Below are 16246 nucleotides of genomic sequence, written 5' to 3' on the forward strand. Positions count from 1 at the left end.
AAAAAAAAAGTAATATCAGGAAGTTAACAATTGCTTATAATAACATTAGATTAAAAGTTATAATTAATTTTAAAAATTATGATTAATTAAATTTGGGTTGAAATGATTAAATAAAAAAAAAATTAATTCTTAATATTATTGTAAACTAATATGAATTTAGAATATTTAAACACTGTTAAATATTATAAGCTTCTTGTTTTATCAACTTTTTTTTAGTTTATCTAATTCTATTTATTTTTCTGATAATTTTCATAGTTCTTTTTTTAAAATCTTTTGAGCTTTTAAACTAATACATTTTGCATATATGATCTATGATGCCAAGACTAATGCTCTTGGAGACCTCTTGAGTCAATGATCGATACCACGACTTAAAATTATAGTTGGGAGCTCCTTTCAAGTCTCTGACCATTTGAGATGTGGTAATGGAAAGGTTTTTCAAAAGACTAGCATTGTGGAAAAGGTAATAATACTCGAAGGATGAGAGACTCACTTTGCTAAAAAGTGATGAGGGATTCACTTTACTAAAAAGAACTCTTAGCTGCCTACCAATTTACCTCATGTCCTTTTTTGTTATTCTTAATTTGATGGCATTGAGACTAGAGAAAATTTGAAGGGATTTCCTTTGGGGAGGAGGGGCTCTTGAGATGAAACCCCATTTGGTGAATTGTTTATTGATCCGCAAAGATAAAAAGAAGGGGTTCTAGGTATCGAGGAGTTGGTCATTCTTAAGAAAGCCTTATTAGGAAAATGGTGTTGGAGATTTCCCTAGATAGTTTTATTCTTTGGAGAAAGGTCATGGTGGGAAAGTTTGGGAAAGAGCTAGGAGGATGGTGCTCTTGGGTTAGGAGGGAAGAGTTTGGCATTAGATTGTGGAAGACGATAAGATAAGGATGAGAAGTTCTTAAGAATAGGACGAGTGTGAAGAATCAAAATTTTTGTAAGATGTATGGTGTGATGAGATTCCTTAAAGGACTTTTTTCAATTTATACTCTCTTTTGTAGCTTCTAAGGAGGCTTGGATGGATGATGTTTTGGTGATAGAGATAGGGCTGATCTTGTGGAACTGTGTTTTTTTAAAACATTTTCAAGATTAGGAGATGAATAACATTGAGTAGCTAGTTCAGAAGTACATGTTTTGGGAAGGAATATAGGAGATGAGGACAGAATGATGTGGAAAGCTAATAAGAGTGGGGGATTCTCAATAAAGTCTTTCTACTTTTAACTTCGAGTTGGAGAGGGAAGGGTCTTTCTTTTCCCATAAAAATAGTGTATGGCTTTTAAGCTCCTCCTACTAAAGTGGTTTTCTTTTTTCTTTTTTCTTGTTTCTTTTTTTCTTTTCTTTCTTTTTTTTTTCTTTCCATGTTGGAGGCTGCATGGGGAAGGATACTAATCATGGACTGACTCAAAGGAAGAGAATGGTTTTTGACGAGTTTTTGTTATATGATAAAAATGCAAAAGCACCAGCAAACCATCTTGTCATCCATTGTGGCAAAGCTAGGGGGCTGTAGCACTTTTGTTCCCTTTATTTGACATCTTGTGAGTCTCCTTTCTTTGGTGAAAGAATTGCAAATGGGTAACAAGAGAAGAAAGGCTCAAATAACAGGTCCTCTTTGCCTATTTTGGACAATTTGGCAGGAGCGTAATTGAAGAACCTTTGAATGGCTGCAATGCTTAGATCAATCTCATAAGGATTCTCTTATTTGCAACCTATATTTGTTGTCTTGAAGGTCTCTTTAAAACGATATTCAAGCTGGTTCCCTGTCCCTGCTACACTCCATTGAGTGGATGTGCTGTAAGTGATCAGAATATGATTGTCTGTTGGTTGTATCCTTTTGGTTTTTAGATGTATGCTACCGGTGTACTAGATGTGCACCCCTTTTTCTAACTGGCATTTTGATAGATTCTCATTTGCCTATAAGAAAAAAGGGTACAAAATTGGCATGCACCTTTTGTCTTCCAGAGGAAGACATAAAATCTGCTGACTTGGATTTCACCCATGTTAATGTGAGCAAGTTGGGTTTGTGGGGACCCATGCCTGTAGAAGAGGAAGAGGGGGCAGGTTGGGTTGGAGGAAGGCTTCCTGCTGACCCTGATCTACTGGGGAGGATACCTTGCCTCATCAAACTTTGTTGTTTTGATGGATGTGAGTCCTTTTAACTAAATAAAACAAAACCCAATGGTTCATTTATACTGAAAACAAGGGAGAAACTGCTCTGTATATAAAACGACCATTTTATATTTTATGTTGGGGTGATTTTGAAACTCAAACTGTTGTCAAACATGATGCTGTTCTCGAAAAAGAAATTTTGTGGCCCCAGAATGGATATTGCCTGCTCGTAGTTACACATATGCCTATACGTTTGCTTTCTGCTTGGCCATATGTTCTCAAAGATTAGCTAGATCTTCAACTCTATCTAGCTTCCTATTAACTATTTTTTTTTTTCCATCTTATCCCTCTTTTTTGCAGGTAGCTTTGCTGAAATTTACGGGGTATAAAATAATAAACAATATTTCAGATACTGGGAAGGCATTTCTTATAATACTTATCACAGACATTTTTTTAGGGTAAGATTAAAAGCACTGAAATGCTCCTTGTTTCCTTAACATTATTTATTTTGCAAAATAATTTCATCTGATTGGGCATATGGTTTAATGGTTATAAAATTGGAATCACACTAGAATTGATCTGATATTAACTTATTTCTGAGATAGTAAATATGGGTTGGATCACCTTCCCCTTTTCCCTTGGGATTCAACTTATCTTTTATTGGAAATGTTTGTATTCATTAACTATTAATGCATTCTTCAGGTACTTGGAATAGTTTAAATGTTATAATTATGTCAGATAAAAGAAATATTTGGTGTGACTCTTAGTTTTAAATATTTTGTAAATATGACAAGATCATGAAACTGCATAATTGCAGGTATCATTCTGAATCTGGTTGGCAGACATTGTTAGAGGTAGTTGTGGAGCACTATGGGCTTGATGTTGATCAGTCTGCCATTACAATTTTTGTCTGCTTGATTCCAGTTGTCATTGATGCATGTGTGAAGCTTTGGGTATGTTCTGAAATTGAAATTTTTTGTTGTGAATGACACTCTTCATTATCAGCATGCACCATACATGGATAAGGTTCATTTCTGCATTCTCATTTGGCAGCTCTCTTTAAGGAAGTAAATTTTGTAGTTAGTTGCTGGAAATAAAAATGTGAGGGCTGAGGAAAGCTTTCATTCCCTGAGTGGCAGTCTTCATTTTAATATCTTTCCATTAATATTCCATGATTCTCTATGTTATCTGCTATTCCCTGCTACTGCATCCTGTTTTTTTGCCCGCTTCTTTTTTGTATTTTCTTGTGTATACTTGTTCTGTGATAATGCATGCATGCAGATGTTTTTTTGATAGGCAAACAGGACATATATTAAGCAGTGCCTAACAAAAAAAAGGTGCACCCGATGCGCACAGGTATTATACAGCAGGCACCAAACAAAGAAGAAACAAACAGAAAAACTTCTAGACAAAACAGCCTCCATAAAGACCTTATTATCTGCAATTAAGGCTATCTAAACAATTCAACAATGGGCAACTGTCCATTCCTAACAAAGCACATACCACTCCGAAAAGGTATTTAATGAAGATCTCCTTTAAACATTGATTTGGCAGCTCTTCCTCATTAAAAATCCTTCTATTACACTTTCTTCACATGCATCAAAACAAGCATCAGGGAGTCATGCACCCAACCTTCCCTCACCTCTTATCCAAACCCCTAACCATCCACCCCAAAATGAGATCTTTCATTGAATTTAGAAAACCCACTTCAAACCGAAGATTTGCTAATAGTAGATTCCACTGATTTATAATTCTACTTCAATGGATTAGAATGTGATTTGTTATTTCTTCACTTATACAAGGGCTGCATCTCTTTACAACCATCCATCATCTCTTCGTTAGAGTATCTATGGTTAGGATCTTCCCCCATTCTACTTCCCTGACAAAAATACAAGTTCATATAGTAGCACAAAACCCCTAAATTTCTTTAGGAGGGAACAACTCATTATTCTGAGCACAGAAGGAATAGTGATAAGACTTCACTCGGAAGTTTACCTTCCTATCCTCTTGCATGTGTAAACTTTCGATCCCTACTTCAAAAACCTCTATGGAATGAATAAGATGTAAAATTGAATCACCACCTTCATTTCACGATCATGAAGGTGCCTTATAAATTGCAAGGACCATGGGCCTCCACCCTCTCCCACGTCTTCTTGGTGTAGTATTCCCAGCAAATGCTAACTTGAAAAGTAAGGGGAAAACCTCTTTCAAAGAATGCTTTCTCACCTATATATCCAATTGGAATTTGATTTTCATACCATTTGTTACTAGGATAGCCATTCCAAGATTGAACTTTTCCAATCCTTTTCTAATATCTTTCTATAAACTCACTCCAAAAGTCTCTCACCTCTATAATGCACCACCCCCATCCATCTCCCAAACTTGCCTTAGATGATCTTCCTCCATAGATTACAGTTCTCATGAGCATACTTATACAACCATTCGCCTAGCAAGGCCAATTTCAGAACATCTAATCTTCTAATTCCCAAGCCTGCAAGCTTCTTATCCTTGTGAAGTATTGTCCAACTTACTAAATGCATTTTTCTTGCCTTTGAATGACTTTCCCACTGATAGTCTCTTTGAATTTTTTCCAATGCAATTCTAATTTTCATAGGCGTTGCAAATAGGGACATGAAACATATTGGAAGACTCCTGTGGATATGTTTTAGAAGATTAATCTTCCCACTTAGAGATAGGTATTGCTTTTTCTAGGAGGTCAATTTCCCTTTAAATCTTTCTGCTACCAAGTCCATACTACACGAGACCTTATAAAACACTTCAAAAGGCAAACTAAATGATGAGGCAGTGAGCCTCCCAATCTTACAACCAAATAGGGATATCAATCTATACACCCCCTCTACCTCATCAGTAGGAATCATTTCATTTTCCTGAAAATTAATTTTCAAATTTGACACAAGCTTGAAACAAGTCAAAACCTATCTTTAGCATAAAAGAAGAGTGCCATCCACAAATAGTAAATGCGAGACTTTACGATGACAACTACTAATATAGCTACTATCCAGGTAGACTACAACCAAGTTACTCTAAACACCGTCAAAGCTAAGATTTCTTAAAGGAGAAATCTAGGGAAAACCCTTTGTATGGATTGAAACCTGAAAGTTCTGAATAATCACTTAATATATTTCTTCTAAAAAAAAAGAATAAATAAAAGTCCTTATAATTAGGTTTTTCCCTTTTATAATGCTATCCTTGAACTACTTTATGGTGGTTTCCAAGATACAATAAGTAGCCTTTATATATACTAGTAAAAAAAATAAAATAAAGATTGACCTTTTGACTTTTAATCTAATAACAAATTTTTCCCATGCAAATATTTGACTATTCAAATTTGTTATCAATTCTCCGTTAATGACTGCATCATTCTCTCCTCCTTAGAAGAAGCTTGTCCTCGAGTTTGGTGCTGTTGGAGGCATATTTTACTTTTTCATTACAGTACGAATATAAATCTGAAATCATTGAATGTTGAATCTATTCCCATATGTTTTGGTAGATCAACCACATAAGCATTCTTTCCAATCTTCTTGATGATTTTGTACGGTCCTATTTTTCTTTTGCTTAGCTAGGAAGAGGAGCTGGTAGGAAATCTTTCCCTGCGTAGGTACACCATCACCATGGCACCTTCTTAGAAGCTTTGGTTGCACTTCTTCTAATCTGCATTTTCCTTCTTGGAAATTGGAAATGTTAATTTCTTCTTGTAGTTCTTTCATTAAGTCAACCATGTTTCACCCTTTAAGCCATTTCTTCCTATTTCTAGTGAAGGAGCTAAATCATAGAGATGCATTAGCTGCCTTTCATAAATGACTTCAAAAGGACTTTTTCCTACAGTTTGATGCTTGGAATAGTTATAGGTAAATTTTGCTTGTGCAACCATAACTTTGCGTCAAGCACCTCAATAAATCTCCCAAACTTCTATTGACAACCTTAGTTTCTCCATCTGTTTCAGAATGATATGAAGTACTATACTACAACCTAGTTCCAAGCTTCTTGTTCTCTAAAAATGAGAGGAATTTGGAGTCTCGATCTAATGTGATTGATTTTGGAACTCCATGTGATCACACAATCTCTCAAAAGTAGAGATTGGCTATATTTGCATCCATAGTTTTCTTGTAACCAATGAAATGAGCCATTTTTGAAAATTTGTCAACCACCATAAAGATGGAATCCATTCCTCGACGACTTCTTGGCAGCCTTACTACAAAATCTATGCTTACATCTCCCTAAGGAGCTACAACAACTGACAATGGAGTATAGAAACCTGTAATCTAAGTTTTTTCCTTTTGATTCTTGGCATGCTTGACACTTTTCAACAAATTTGTACACATCCCTCCTCATTTTTGGCCAAAAGAATTTTTGTTTGATCATGTCTTACATTACCTAAAATGTCCACTTAAGCCTCCATCATTCATGTTTTGGATGATCTTTTCCCTTGAAAAGCAATCTAGAACTATGGACTCGCATTTTTCATGTGCATTCTCACTTGATGGTGAGACTCTTTTGTATTGTGAAAAACTGGTTTTTTTAAAAGTCGGAGTCCCCACTTATTTTTGTTTATTTTTCAAAGAGAGAAAAAAAAAAAAAAGAAATAAAACCCAATATGACTCATTTTTTAAGGAAAAACATGTGTGCGAAAAACGAATTTAGATCCAGGGGTCAAGCTATTTATTGGGAAAGTACCATAGGATAGCACCCCTCTAAGCTTAAAAGGGTCTCTATTAAACAAGTGAAGAGAACTAAGACAATTGACTAATAAACTAATGGATACCAAGAGAGAACAACAAGAATATATAATAAGGCTATGGTGATGAAGACTCAAACCATAACATGCATGTAGATCAAAAGAATCAAATAAACAAAGATGAAAGGAAGCATACCTCAACAATGCCCAAAATGGCACGACATGCTTACATAAGAGAGAGAGGGTTAGTGTACAAGTAAAATAAGAGACATAATATCAAAACAAAAACCACCTAACATATACAAGATATAAACAATCAAAATCAAGAGTCAATGATGGCTAAACCCGGAGCAAAGTAAGCTAATATACATTAATCATGCAGAAAGATCAGAACTTGGCAACAAATATGCAATCACAAAATAAATCTAAATAAAATAGCTAGAGGGTGATTATGCTATTGGAGAAGACTTGTCTACCATGCATAAGATGTTTATAATACAAATCAAAAGTCAAAGAATGTAACAATGTGCCAAAAGGGACTAAGTTAACAAGTTTATACAAGAGATACAAAAACTGGACAACAAGCAGGTAGTTACAAAATAAATCCAAATAAAATAGTTAGAGATGATATAAAATCTAAACAAAAATTCTACAACATATTCAGTCTCTAGAATACAATTCAAAAACCCAAAGTGTCTAAACATGTACCAATTATCCCAACTTTAACTAAACATTTTATTGCTCAAAAATAGGGTAGAACAAGTCATGCAAAAATAGAATTATTTGACAAGCATAAAGGTGAGATAAAAATCAAAACAAAAATTCTACAACATAGTTGAAGTGTCTAAAACACAATAAAAATATCTATAAGACTCAAACATGTACCAATTATTCCAGATTTCAAAGAACAATTCATAACTCTAAATTCAAGTTAGCATTACAAGCATGAAAATATGGAATTAATTCATAAGTTTGGAAAATGATTTTTGAGTAAAACCAAAGCTAACAAGATTATTTAAATCTAGAATACTGGAAAAAAAAAAAAAATAGTTAAAAATTCATGAGCTAGGATTAATTTGCAAAAACATTTCAAACATAAAAAATAGGCAGAATCTTGACACTTGGAAAACTGATTTATTCAACAAACTTGGAGAAGGTTTTCTTAACAAAACGGAAATTCGTTGATACATTTGAGAAGTCTAAAATACCATCTAAGCCTAAAAAATATTTTAGAACAAACCGAAAAGTCCAGATTTGCAAAAAGGACTTTGGGGGTAAAAAAAACATGGTTGTAAGCAGATTTGAAAATTAAAGAATGTGGGCTTTTCCAATACCCAAATTAATTTCCATGGACTAATCCACATCCTCAACCCTCTAATGATCATGGAAAGAAGCTCACAAGGACTAAAGATAATCCAATTAAATTGAGATTTGCAAGATTAATCTATGTTTATAAAATCAATAAAATCTGAAAATTTTAAATTGTAAAAATGAGTGATATAGGCTAAAGAAATGAGCCATGGACCAATCCATGAGGCATTCACTCCTTCTCAACCCTCAAACAGTATGAATCTGAACTCAAAAGAGGCATAGAGGACCAAATTAACACTCAAGTTTAGAAAAAAGTGTTGAATGCACATACAAAATACCTGTACATAAGGATATTCTCATGTGAAATCATTCATTATGCGCCAAAGAATATGACAACCATTAATGATCACAAAATGACTATAATCTCAAACCCCAGTTAGCCATAAAAAAAAAAAAAAAAGGATTCAAAAGGGTTGGAAATGATCTATTAAAAATCAGTTTGAATGATGTTTTCAAAAATCACAAAAATTATGAAAGCAACTATCAATTTTCTCAAGCATATAAGTAAGTTCAAAGCCTATGGAAGGAGGCTTGACCTTGGGCCACAAAATTAACCAAAGAGGGTTTGAAAAAGGGGGTTTACAACCAAATTTGAAAAGAAAACCTAAAAGGACAAAAAGAGGCTTCAAAGAGTCTTTTCTATAGAAAATCTTTGGCAAATAAACAAACACTCTGTGGCTCTCAATTTTTTTTTTCTTTTTTTTTTAAAAAATAGTGAAAAAAGCTTTCAAAAACCATTAAAATGTAGGAGAAAAACAAAATCATCAAAAGAAAAATAAAAAGAAAATAAGGATTTCAAATCCAAGCAAAGCCTCATTTCATGATTTGATTGATGGGCTTGAAAATGGGTAAAAATACCCAAAAGTGATCAAAATCAAATCAAACCAAACCTCAAAATGACTATGCAATAAATTAGATCAAAGGTTAGGCAATCCCTTAAGCAATCAAGATGAATCAAGAGAAAAAAAGAAGAGAAATAATCATAGATAATGAACAAAATAACCAATAATCAAGTGTGTGGCCTCTAATATCCATACCTAATATACAAATCAACTCAAGAATCAAGAGAAGATGAAAATGAATTGAGAATGAGAAGGAGATAACAAAATCCAAGTGAGCTTACCAAGGATTCTCTAGACAAGTGAACACTTGCCTTTTAGCAATCAAGTTACTCCGGACACTGTCGGAGCCATGATTTCTTAAAGGAGAAATCCCTTATAATAAGATCTCAAAGGGCTAATTTGGTTTGTTTGCAAGAGACTAAAGTTTAGCTAATGACAACTCAATTGGTGAAGAGCTTTAGGGCAGGTAGATTTCTTGATTGGAGAGCATTGGAATCTAGGGGAGCTTCAAGTGGTGTTGTGGTGTTTAGGGATAATAGGGTTTTCTAACTTCTAGAGGCGGAAGTGGGTGCCTTCTTTATTTCTTGTCCTTCCTAGAATTGTGAGGACGACTTCAAGTGAGGAGAGGGAGCCTTTTTGGGTTGAATTGGCTGGTATCAGGGGGTTATGGGGGGGACCCGTGGTTTGTTTGAGAGGATTTCAACATAGTTAGATTCCCTAGGGAAAAAAGGAATTGTTCCAGGTCCACTTCTTCTATGAGGCGTTTTTCAGAGATACTAGAAGAATTCAATTTGTGGGATTTGCCTCTAATTAGAGGTCCTTTTACATGGTGCAGGGGTTTGAATAATCGTTTTGCCTCGAGATTGGACATCTTCCTTGTTTCAAAAGATTGAGAGAGTCATTTTGGTAACATTCTCTTGATTGCCTTCCCTAAACCAGTCTCTGGTCACGTTCCAATGTTGTTAGATAGTGGTGGAACGAGGAGAGGTAGAACCTTTTTTAGGTCTGAGAACGTATGGTGGACAAGCTATACGGTGAGAGGCTCTTTTAGTTATATCTTGGCTTGGAAATTGAAAGAGTTGAAAAAGGATTTAAAAGTGTGGAACAAAGAGATTCTTAGATTAGTCTCAGTTAGGAAGGAAGAGGCCATGTAACAGATTGGCTTTTGGGATATAAGGGAGAGGAATTCTACTCACTTCTGAAAAGGGAGATGCTAGGAGGTGTGCTATGGAAGAGTATGGTAAGTGGCTTTGATGGAGGAAATCTCCTTGAGGTAGAAGGCCAAGGCTTTGTGGTTAAGGGAGGAGGATGGGAACACTAGTTTCTTTTGTAAGATGGCTAATGCTTGCAAAAGAAGAAATTATTTGGCTAGAATCAAAGTGAATGGGGCTTGGCTTTCCCAGAATATAAAGATTAAGGTTGGTGTTGCGAATGCTTTTCGTTGTCTCTTCTTAGAGGGTGGGAAGTGAAGGCCTAGTATTTGTGGTATAGCCTTTTCTTGTTTAGAAAATGTAGATGCGAGGACCTTAGAGGCTCTTTTCTCGAAGGAGGAGGTTTTTTATGCTTTCTCTAGCTTAGAAGGGGATAAAGCACCTAGGTCAGATGGTTTCATTTTGGATTTTTGGTAGCGATGTTGGGTTTTTGTTAAGGTAAAGGTGATGGGTTTCTTCAAAGACTTCTTTGAGAGAAGTTCCTTTGTGAGGAGTTTGAATGCTACCTTTTTTTGGTCTTCATTCCAAAGAAAGGTAAGGCGAGGGATTTAAAGGACTTCAAACCCATTTGTTTTATAGGAGGGTTGTATAAGCTTCTAGCCAAAGTGTTGGTTGATAGATTAAAGACGGTTGTCGGCAAAAGTAGTTTATGATTTTCAGCATGCTTTGGTGGGAGAAGGCAAATTTTAGATGTAATCTAATTGCAAATGAGGCTATCGATTCAAGTTTAAAGAGCTTTACTCCCAGAACCATTTGTAAACTTGACATAGAGAAGACTTATGATCATGTTAATTGAAGTTTCCCTTTGGTAGCTATGGAGAACATGGATTTGCAAAAATAGGTGGGTTGGATGAAGTGGTGCAGATCTTCAACTTGTTTCTCATTTCTAGTGAATGGGACCCTCATTGACTTTTTTTTCAAAGTTCTAGAGGCTTAAGACAAGGGGACAGCCCCCCCCCCCCCCCCTTCCTTATTTAATTGTTGGAGCTTTAAAGTTGGTTTCTGCAAGGGAAGGAGGTTTCATCTCTGGTTTCTTAGTGGGTGGGAGGGGTAGTGGGATAGTTGAGTTGACTCACCTTTTGTGTGATTGTTGGGAAATTTGGGGAATAAATGTGGAGGTTGGATTTCAAGGGTGCTAAGGGAAGTGGTGTAGCCTTTTGGAAAGTCATCAGGAAAAATTGGAAGGTTTTTAGAAATAGAGTTTGCTTCATTATTGGGAATGGGAAGAGAATCAAGTTTTGGTTGGACAAGTGGTGTGGCGACACCTCGCTAGAAGAGTCTTCCCCGCCTTATTTGCCATCACCAAAAGGATTTGTGGGTTGTAGATATTTAGAGGAAGAAGGGGATCTAGGTCATTGGAGTTCTTGTTTCTTAAGATAGTTCCATGATTGGGAGTTAGAGATGGTGGAGGTTTTTTTACGAAGAATTCAAAAGCATTCAATTAAGCATGAGATAGAGGATAAAATGACTTGGTCAGCCTTAAGGAATGGAAAGTTCTCCGTTAAAGATTTCTACTCTTTCCTGACTCCAAGGAGTGGATAGTCTTTCCCAATTAGAGTGGTTTGGAATCTGTGGGTTCTTACGAGATTTGTTTTTTTTTTCATGGGAAGCATCTTGGGGAAGGATCTTAACTTTAAACTGCTTGAAAAGAGGGGGGGTTTCTTTAGTAAATAGATGTTTTATATGTAAGAGGGAGGAATCCATTAACCATTTGCTTTTACATTGTGTTACAATTGAATATTTGTAGCAGATGATTTTCTCATTATTTAGGTTGCAATGGGTGATGCATTATTCGATTAGATTGACATTGCTAACCTAAAGTGGGGTTCAAATAGTGTAAAGACAGAAGAAAGCTTGGTTAACTGCCCCTTTGTGCCTTCTCTGGATCATTTGACGTGAAAGAAATCAGAGGGCTTTTGAAGATGTGGAAACTTGGGATCAAGTGCTTAAATCTTCTCTCTTGCTTTCTTTTTTGGACCATGTTAGGCTTCACTTAGAAGGAAATACCATGTCTTTGTATGATTTTATAGATTGATTAGGAGCCAAGTAGTTATGGGCAGGTGGTTTTGTTTGTGCCCTTCTTTATTTGTTCTTTCCGCTTGGCTCCCTTTGTATACTCCTGGTGTATGTTGGCGGGCTTTAGCCTATCATCTATCTATAATATTTTTCTATGTGCTTAACAAAAAAAAAAAACTGGAACCAGAAAGTTCTGGATAGTCACTTGGTTTATTTCTTTTGGGAAAAGGTTCTTCCATTTTATAATGCTAGGCCTCAACTACTTTTTGATGGTTTCTAAGATACAATTAGTAGCCTTTATATATTCATTTACTATTAGTTCTAGTAAAAAAAAAAAGGACTGACCTTTTGACTTTTAATTTAATAACAAACTTTTCCTATGCAAACATTGACTATTCAAACTTGCTATCAATTCTCTATTAATGATTGTGTCACTTTCATTCCTTCTCTCCTTATTGCCTCTACCTTAAAACCACTAGTGAAACCCCCCCACTCTGCTGTGGATATAAGACCAATAAGAGCTTCTACAATCAAGAGAAACATATAAGGGAAAAAGAATCACCATGTTGTAACCCTCTGAAACATTGAAAAAACTCTATGGGGGTACCATTTAGAAGGACTAACAATCTCACTGTAGATATACAAAAATGTATCTGCCTGTCCATCCTTGGGATGTGGTGGAGGAAAGATTCCACAAAGACTTGTTATTTGGAAGCAACAATATCTATCAAAGGGTGGAAGGTGGACTTTAATTAAAAGCACTTTGTCTAGTTGTTAATTTACTTTATGTCCCTTTTTTTCATTCCTAGAATGATGAGTTTGAGACTTGAGAAGACTCAAAGAGGCTTCCTTTGAAGAGGTGGAGCCCTTGAGAAAAAGCTTTCCTATAGTGAGCTGACTGATTGCTTGTGAGGATAAGAAGAAATGTGGATTTGGCATAAAAAAACTTATCTATCCTTAATAAGGCTCTTCTTGGCAAATGGTATTGGAAGTTTGTTGTAGAAAGGGAGCTTTTGTAGGTAATTTTGGGGAAGTATGGGGAAGAAGCAGTTGGTTGGTGTTCTTATGAAGGGAGGGATGTGTATGAGGTTGGATTATGGGATGAAGTTCTGGAAGTATATCTGGCATTCAACATTCAGAAATGTTGAAGATAGGTTGATTTGGAAGGATTTGAAAGACATGAAATTTTTAGCAAACCATTGCATCCTTGTTTGGAGTTGAATATTGGTATGCAATTTCCTACCGATCTAATTTGGAATTCATGGGTTCTGACTAAGGTGGGTTTCTTTGCTTATGAAGCAGCTTGGAGACAAATTTTGACCTTAGATCGGTTAAACAAAGAGGGTATGGACATTGGTGAATCTTTCTACCTTTGCAAGGATGAAGAAGAATCAGTTGTTCATATACTTTTGTTTAGTACCCAAACAAGGCTCTTATAGCATTTATTATTTTCTCTATTTGGAGTGGAGTGGGTGCTGCTTTCTTCTGTTGGAGAGGTTCTGTTAGGTAAGCACAAGAGGTTTATGGGGAAGAAGCATAGAAAAGAATATAGGATTGCTTCTTTACGGTTTTTTTGGGTCATTTGGATAGAGAAGATTGAAAACATGGAAAAATTTGATCAGGCCTTCAAAACATCTTTTCTGAGTATGCTTTTGGTTGTGGGTTAGAATGTTTATAGATGAGGATTCCATGTCTTTTTTAGATTTGATTGGTTGGTTGGATTCAAAATAAAGAAGGGAATTTTTTGTTGCTTTTTCCTTTTTCTTTGCCATTTGGCGCCCTTGGCTACCTGTGTACCTCAGTGCACTCCTTTTTGTTGGATGATGTTTATATAATTTTTGTTTTCTTATCAACAAAGAGTAAAATAAAAGGAATTTCCAATTTATATGAGCAGTTTACCTCGGTGCAAACTAATTCTACCCTTGAACTTCTTTTCCTTGAATCAATAGCCTCATTAGCAATTAGGGCTGTATAAAGAATTCATTTGCCCCCTTAAAGCACCCTAATGCTTGGACACCATCTTTCCAATCCTATTAACAAGAATTTTGCTGGGAGTTTACATAGGCTTTCCATTTAGGGTAATTGGCTTAAAATCGTTAACGTCATCTGCTACACTCTTCTTATGATAAGAACCATAAAATTAGCATTGAGATTGCATTCAATAGACTACTACAGCGCCACCCTTGCCACAATAGTCCAACAAACTTCTAGAAAGCCATTGTGAAGTCATCAGGGTTTGCACTGGATATATTGTGCAAAATATTCAGTAGTTTCCCAGATCATGCACAATAGCCTATTTAGGGTTTGTAGGCTGTTCTGCTTCCACAATGCCACATATATTTGTTGCAATTTTCAGGGTTTCCTCCTAAGTTGTTGAGTTGTCCTCTTAGGACCAAGAGGAAATGCTTGAAGACTGGTTTCAAACATTTCATAGTTTTATAATAAAGATTAGAATGATATGATGCAATTTTATTGCATTATTTGCTAATTATATTATAAAATTCCATCAGGATGATTTACTATCTCTTGTCCTTTCCAAACTCTTGTTTCCAATTTTTGAATCTGCATTGTCATGAAACTGTCATTGATTCAAGATATTACTCGTATCTTTTGGTCTGCAAGTGTCAACATCTTCAAACACTTGAGCTTGTAGTTTGAGTAAACCCTTCACCTGGTAAGTGATGAAAAGATGATGAGGATCATTTGTTCCTGATTACATTAGAATAGATTCCAGATATATGGTGCTTCTTTTGTTAGAGGGAATTCTTTTGTTTGAAAAGTTGTTCACAATCACCCATTATTACAAGAGCTCTTTTATCTAATATAGCTTATGAATTTTCTGTTGATATTGTTTCTTCTTCTTATTGTTGTTATGTTTGTGGTGCAGTTGTTTAAATTCCTTCCAAGATTATCCCCAAGGGTTTCAAATATTTTCCGGGAAATGAAGCGTCACTAGCAGAATTTTTTAATTGAATTCTCTCATCATCTAAGAAAGTGCAGGACAATTTTCTGTTTGAATTCCTTCACCATCCGAGGAAGTCCAGAACAAGGTAGCTTGTATCATCAACATTTCCTTCTTTTCCCACTCAATTTTTATTTCATCTTCCTTCATAGAGGTTTGGTCATGTTTGTAAGTATAACTGAATTTGGAAAGGAGGTCTCAGGCTTTGCTGAAATGGGGGGCTCAATGTCTCAGGCTTTGCTGAAATGGGGCTCAATATTGTGTATGAGTGAGAACTTGTGGTGTTCAGATACCACTCATTCACATCAATCAGTTCAGTTAGTACTGTGACTTCCATTAAGAATAATCATTTCAAACTTTATATCCATGATCCTACACAACATATATATTGCAAAGTTCCTTTTAATCCCTGTTGTAAGAATAGCTGGATTTTTTCATGTAATATTGGTTAGAATTACCAAAATATATGGAAAGTATATCAGAAACCTTTTCATTTATTGCTTGGAAGACTTTTTTTTTTTCCTACCTTTCACCTCCTTTCTGTTTCCTGTCATTTCCTTCCTCAGTCCCCATTTTGTTCAGTAGTGTTAAAGATAACTCTGGCCAGCCCATGGCAAGGCAATGTCAATGCCAGGTATAATTATATGGTTGAATGATTCTGGACCTCTGTGTTGAAGGCATGGGAAAAAGAAAAAAGGAATGCAATTATTTGGCCATCCCCCCTTTTTTGTAAATCATATTTTTAGGGCAATGTTGTTTGGAGAATTTGCATTGATTAGATTGTTATTTATTTATTTATATTTTGATATATTTTTGCATGTTGACCAGAGAATTTGATCTGATATGTTTCAAACTGGTAAATTCGAAAGCTGCCTTGTCTGTCAACACTCATTGTGCGGTGCTTTTTATTTTGCTAATTATGTATAAATTAATTAATCATTGTGCTCAGACAAGGGCTATTCATATACCCCAGGGCCAGTGAGGGACAACCCTTCTGTGTGGTATGTGTTGGCACTGGACTCTATTCAAAAAGCATGAAGAG

General features: G+C 35.5%; 1 protein-coding gene across 1 annotated transcript in view; it reads left to right on the plus strand.

Annotated features, from left to right (window-relative positions):
* The window catches only part of LOC117924725 (proton extrusion protein PcxA), a 63147-nt gene extending 47446 nt beyond the window's left edge, over nt 1-15701 (plus strand). The window contains exons 6-8 of the mRNA XM_034843447.1: nt 2467-2564; nt 2924-3059; nt 15130-15701. Coding sequence (XP_034699338.1) covers nt 2467-2564; nt 2924-3059; nt 15130-15198 — 303 coding nt within the window. The 3' untranslated portion in view covers nt 15199-15701. The remainder of the gene's footprint in view (nt 1-2466; nt 2565-2923; nt 3060-15129) is intronic.
* Nucleotides 15702-16246: the final 545 nt, after the last annotated feature.

The sequence above is a fragment of the Vitis riparia genome, chromosome 11 (genome assembly GCF_004353265.1).
Source record: "Vitis riparia cultivar Riparia Gloire de Montpellier isolate 1030 chromosome 11, EGFV_Vit.rip_1.0, whole genome shotgun sequence".
Classification (NCBI taxonomy): domain Eukaryota; kingdom Viridiplantae; phylum Streptophyta; class Magnoliopsida; order Vitales; family Vitaceae; genus Vitis; species Vitis riparia.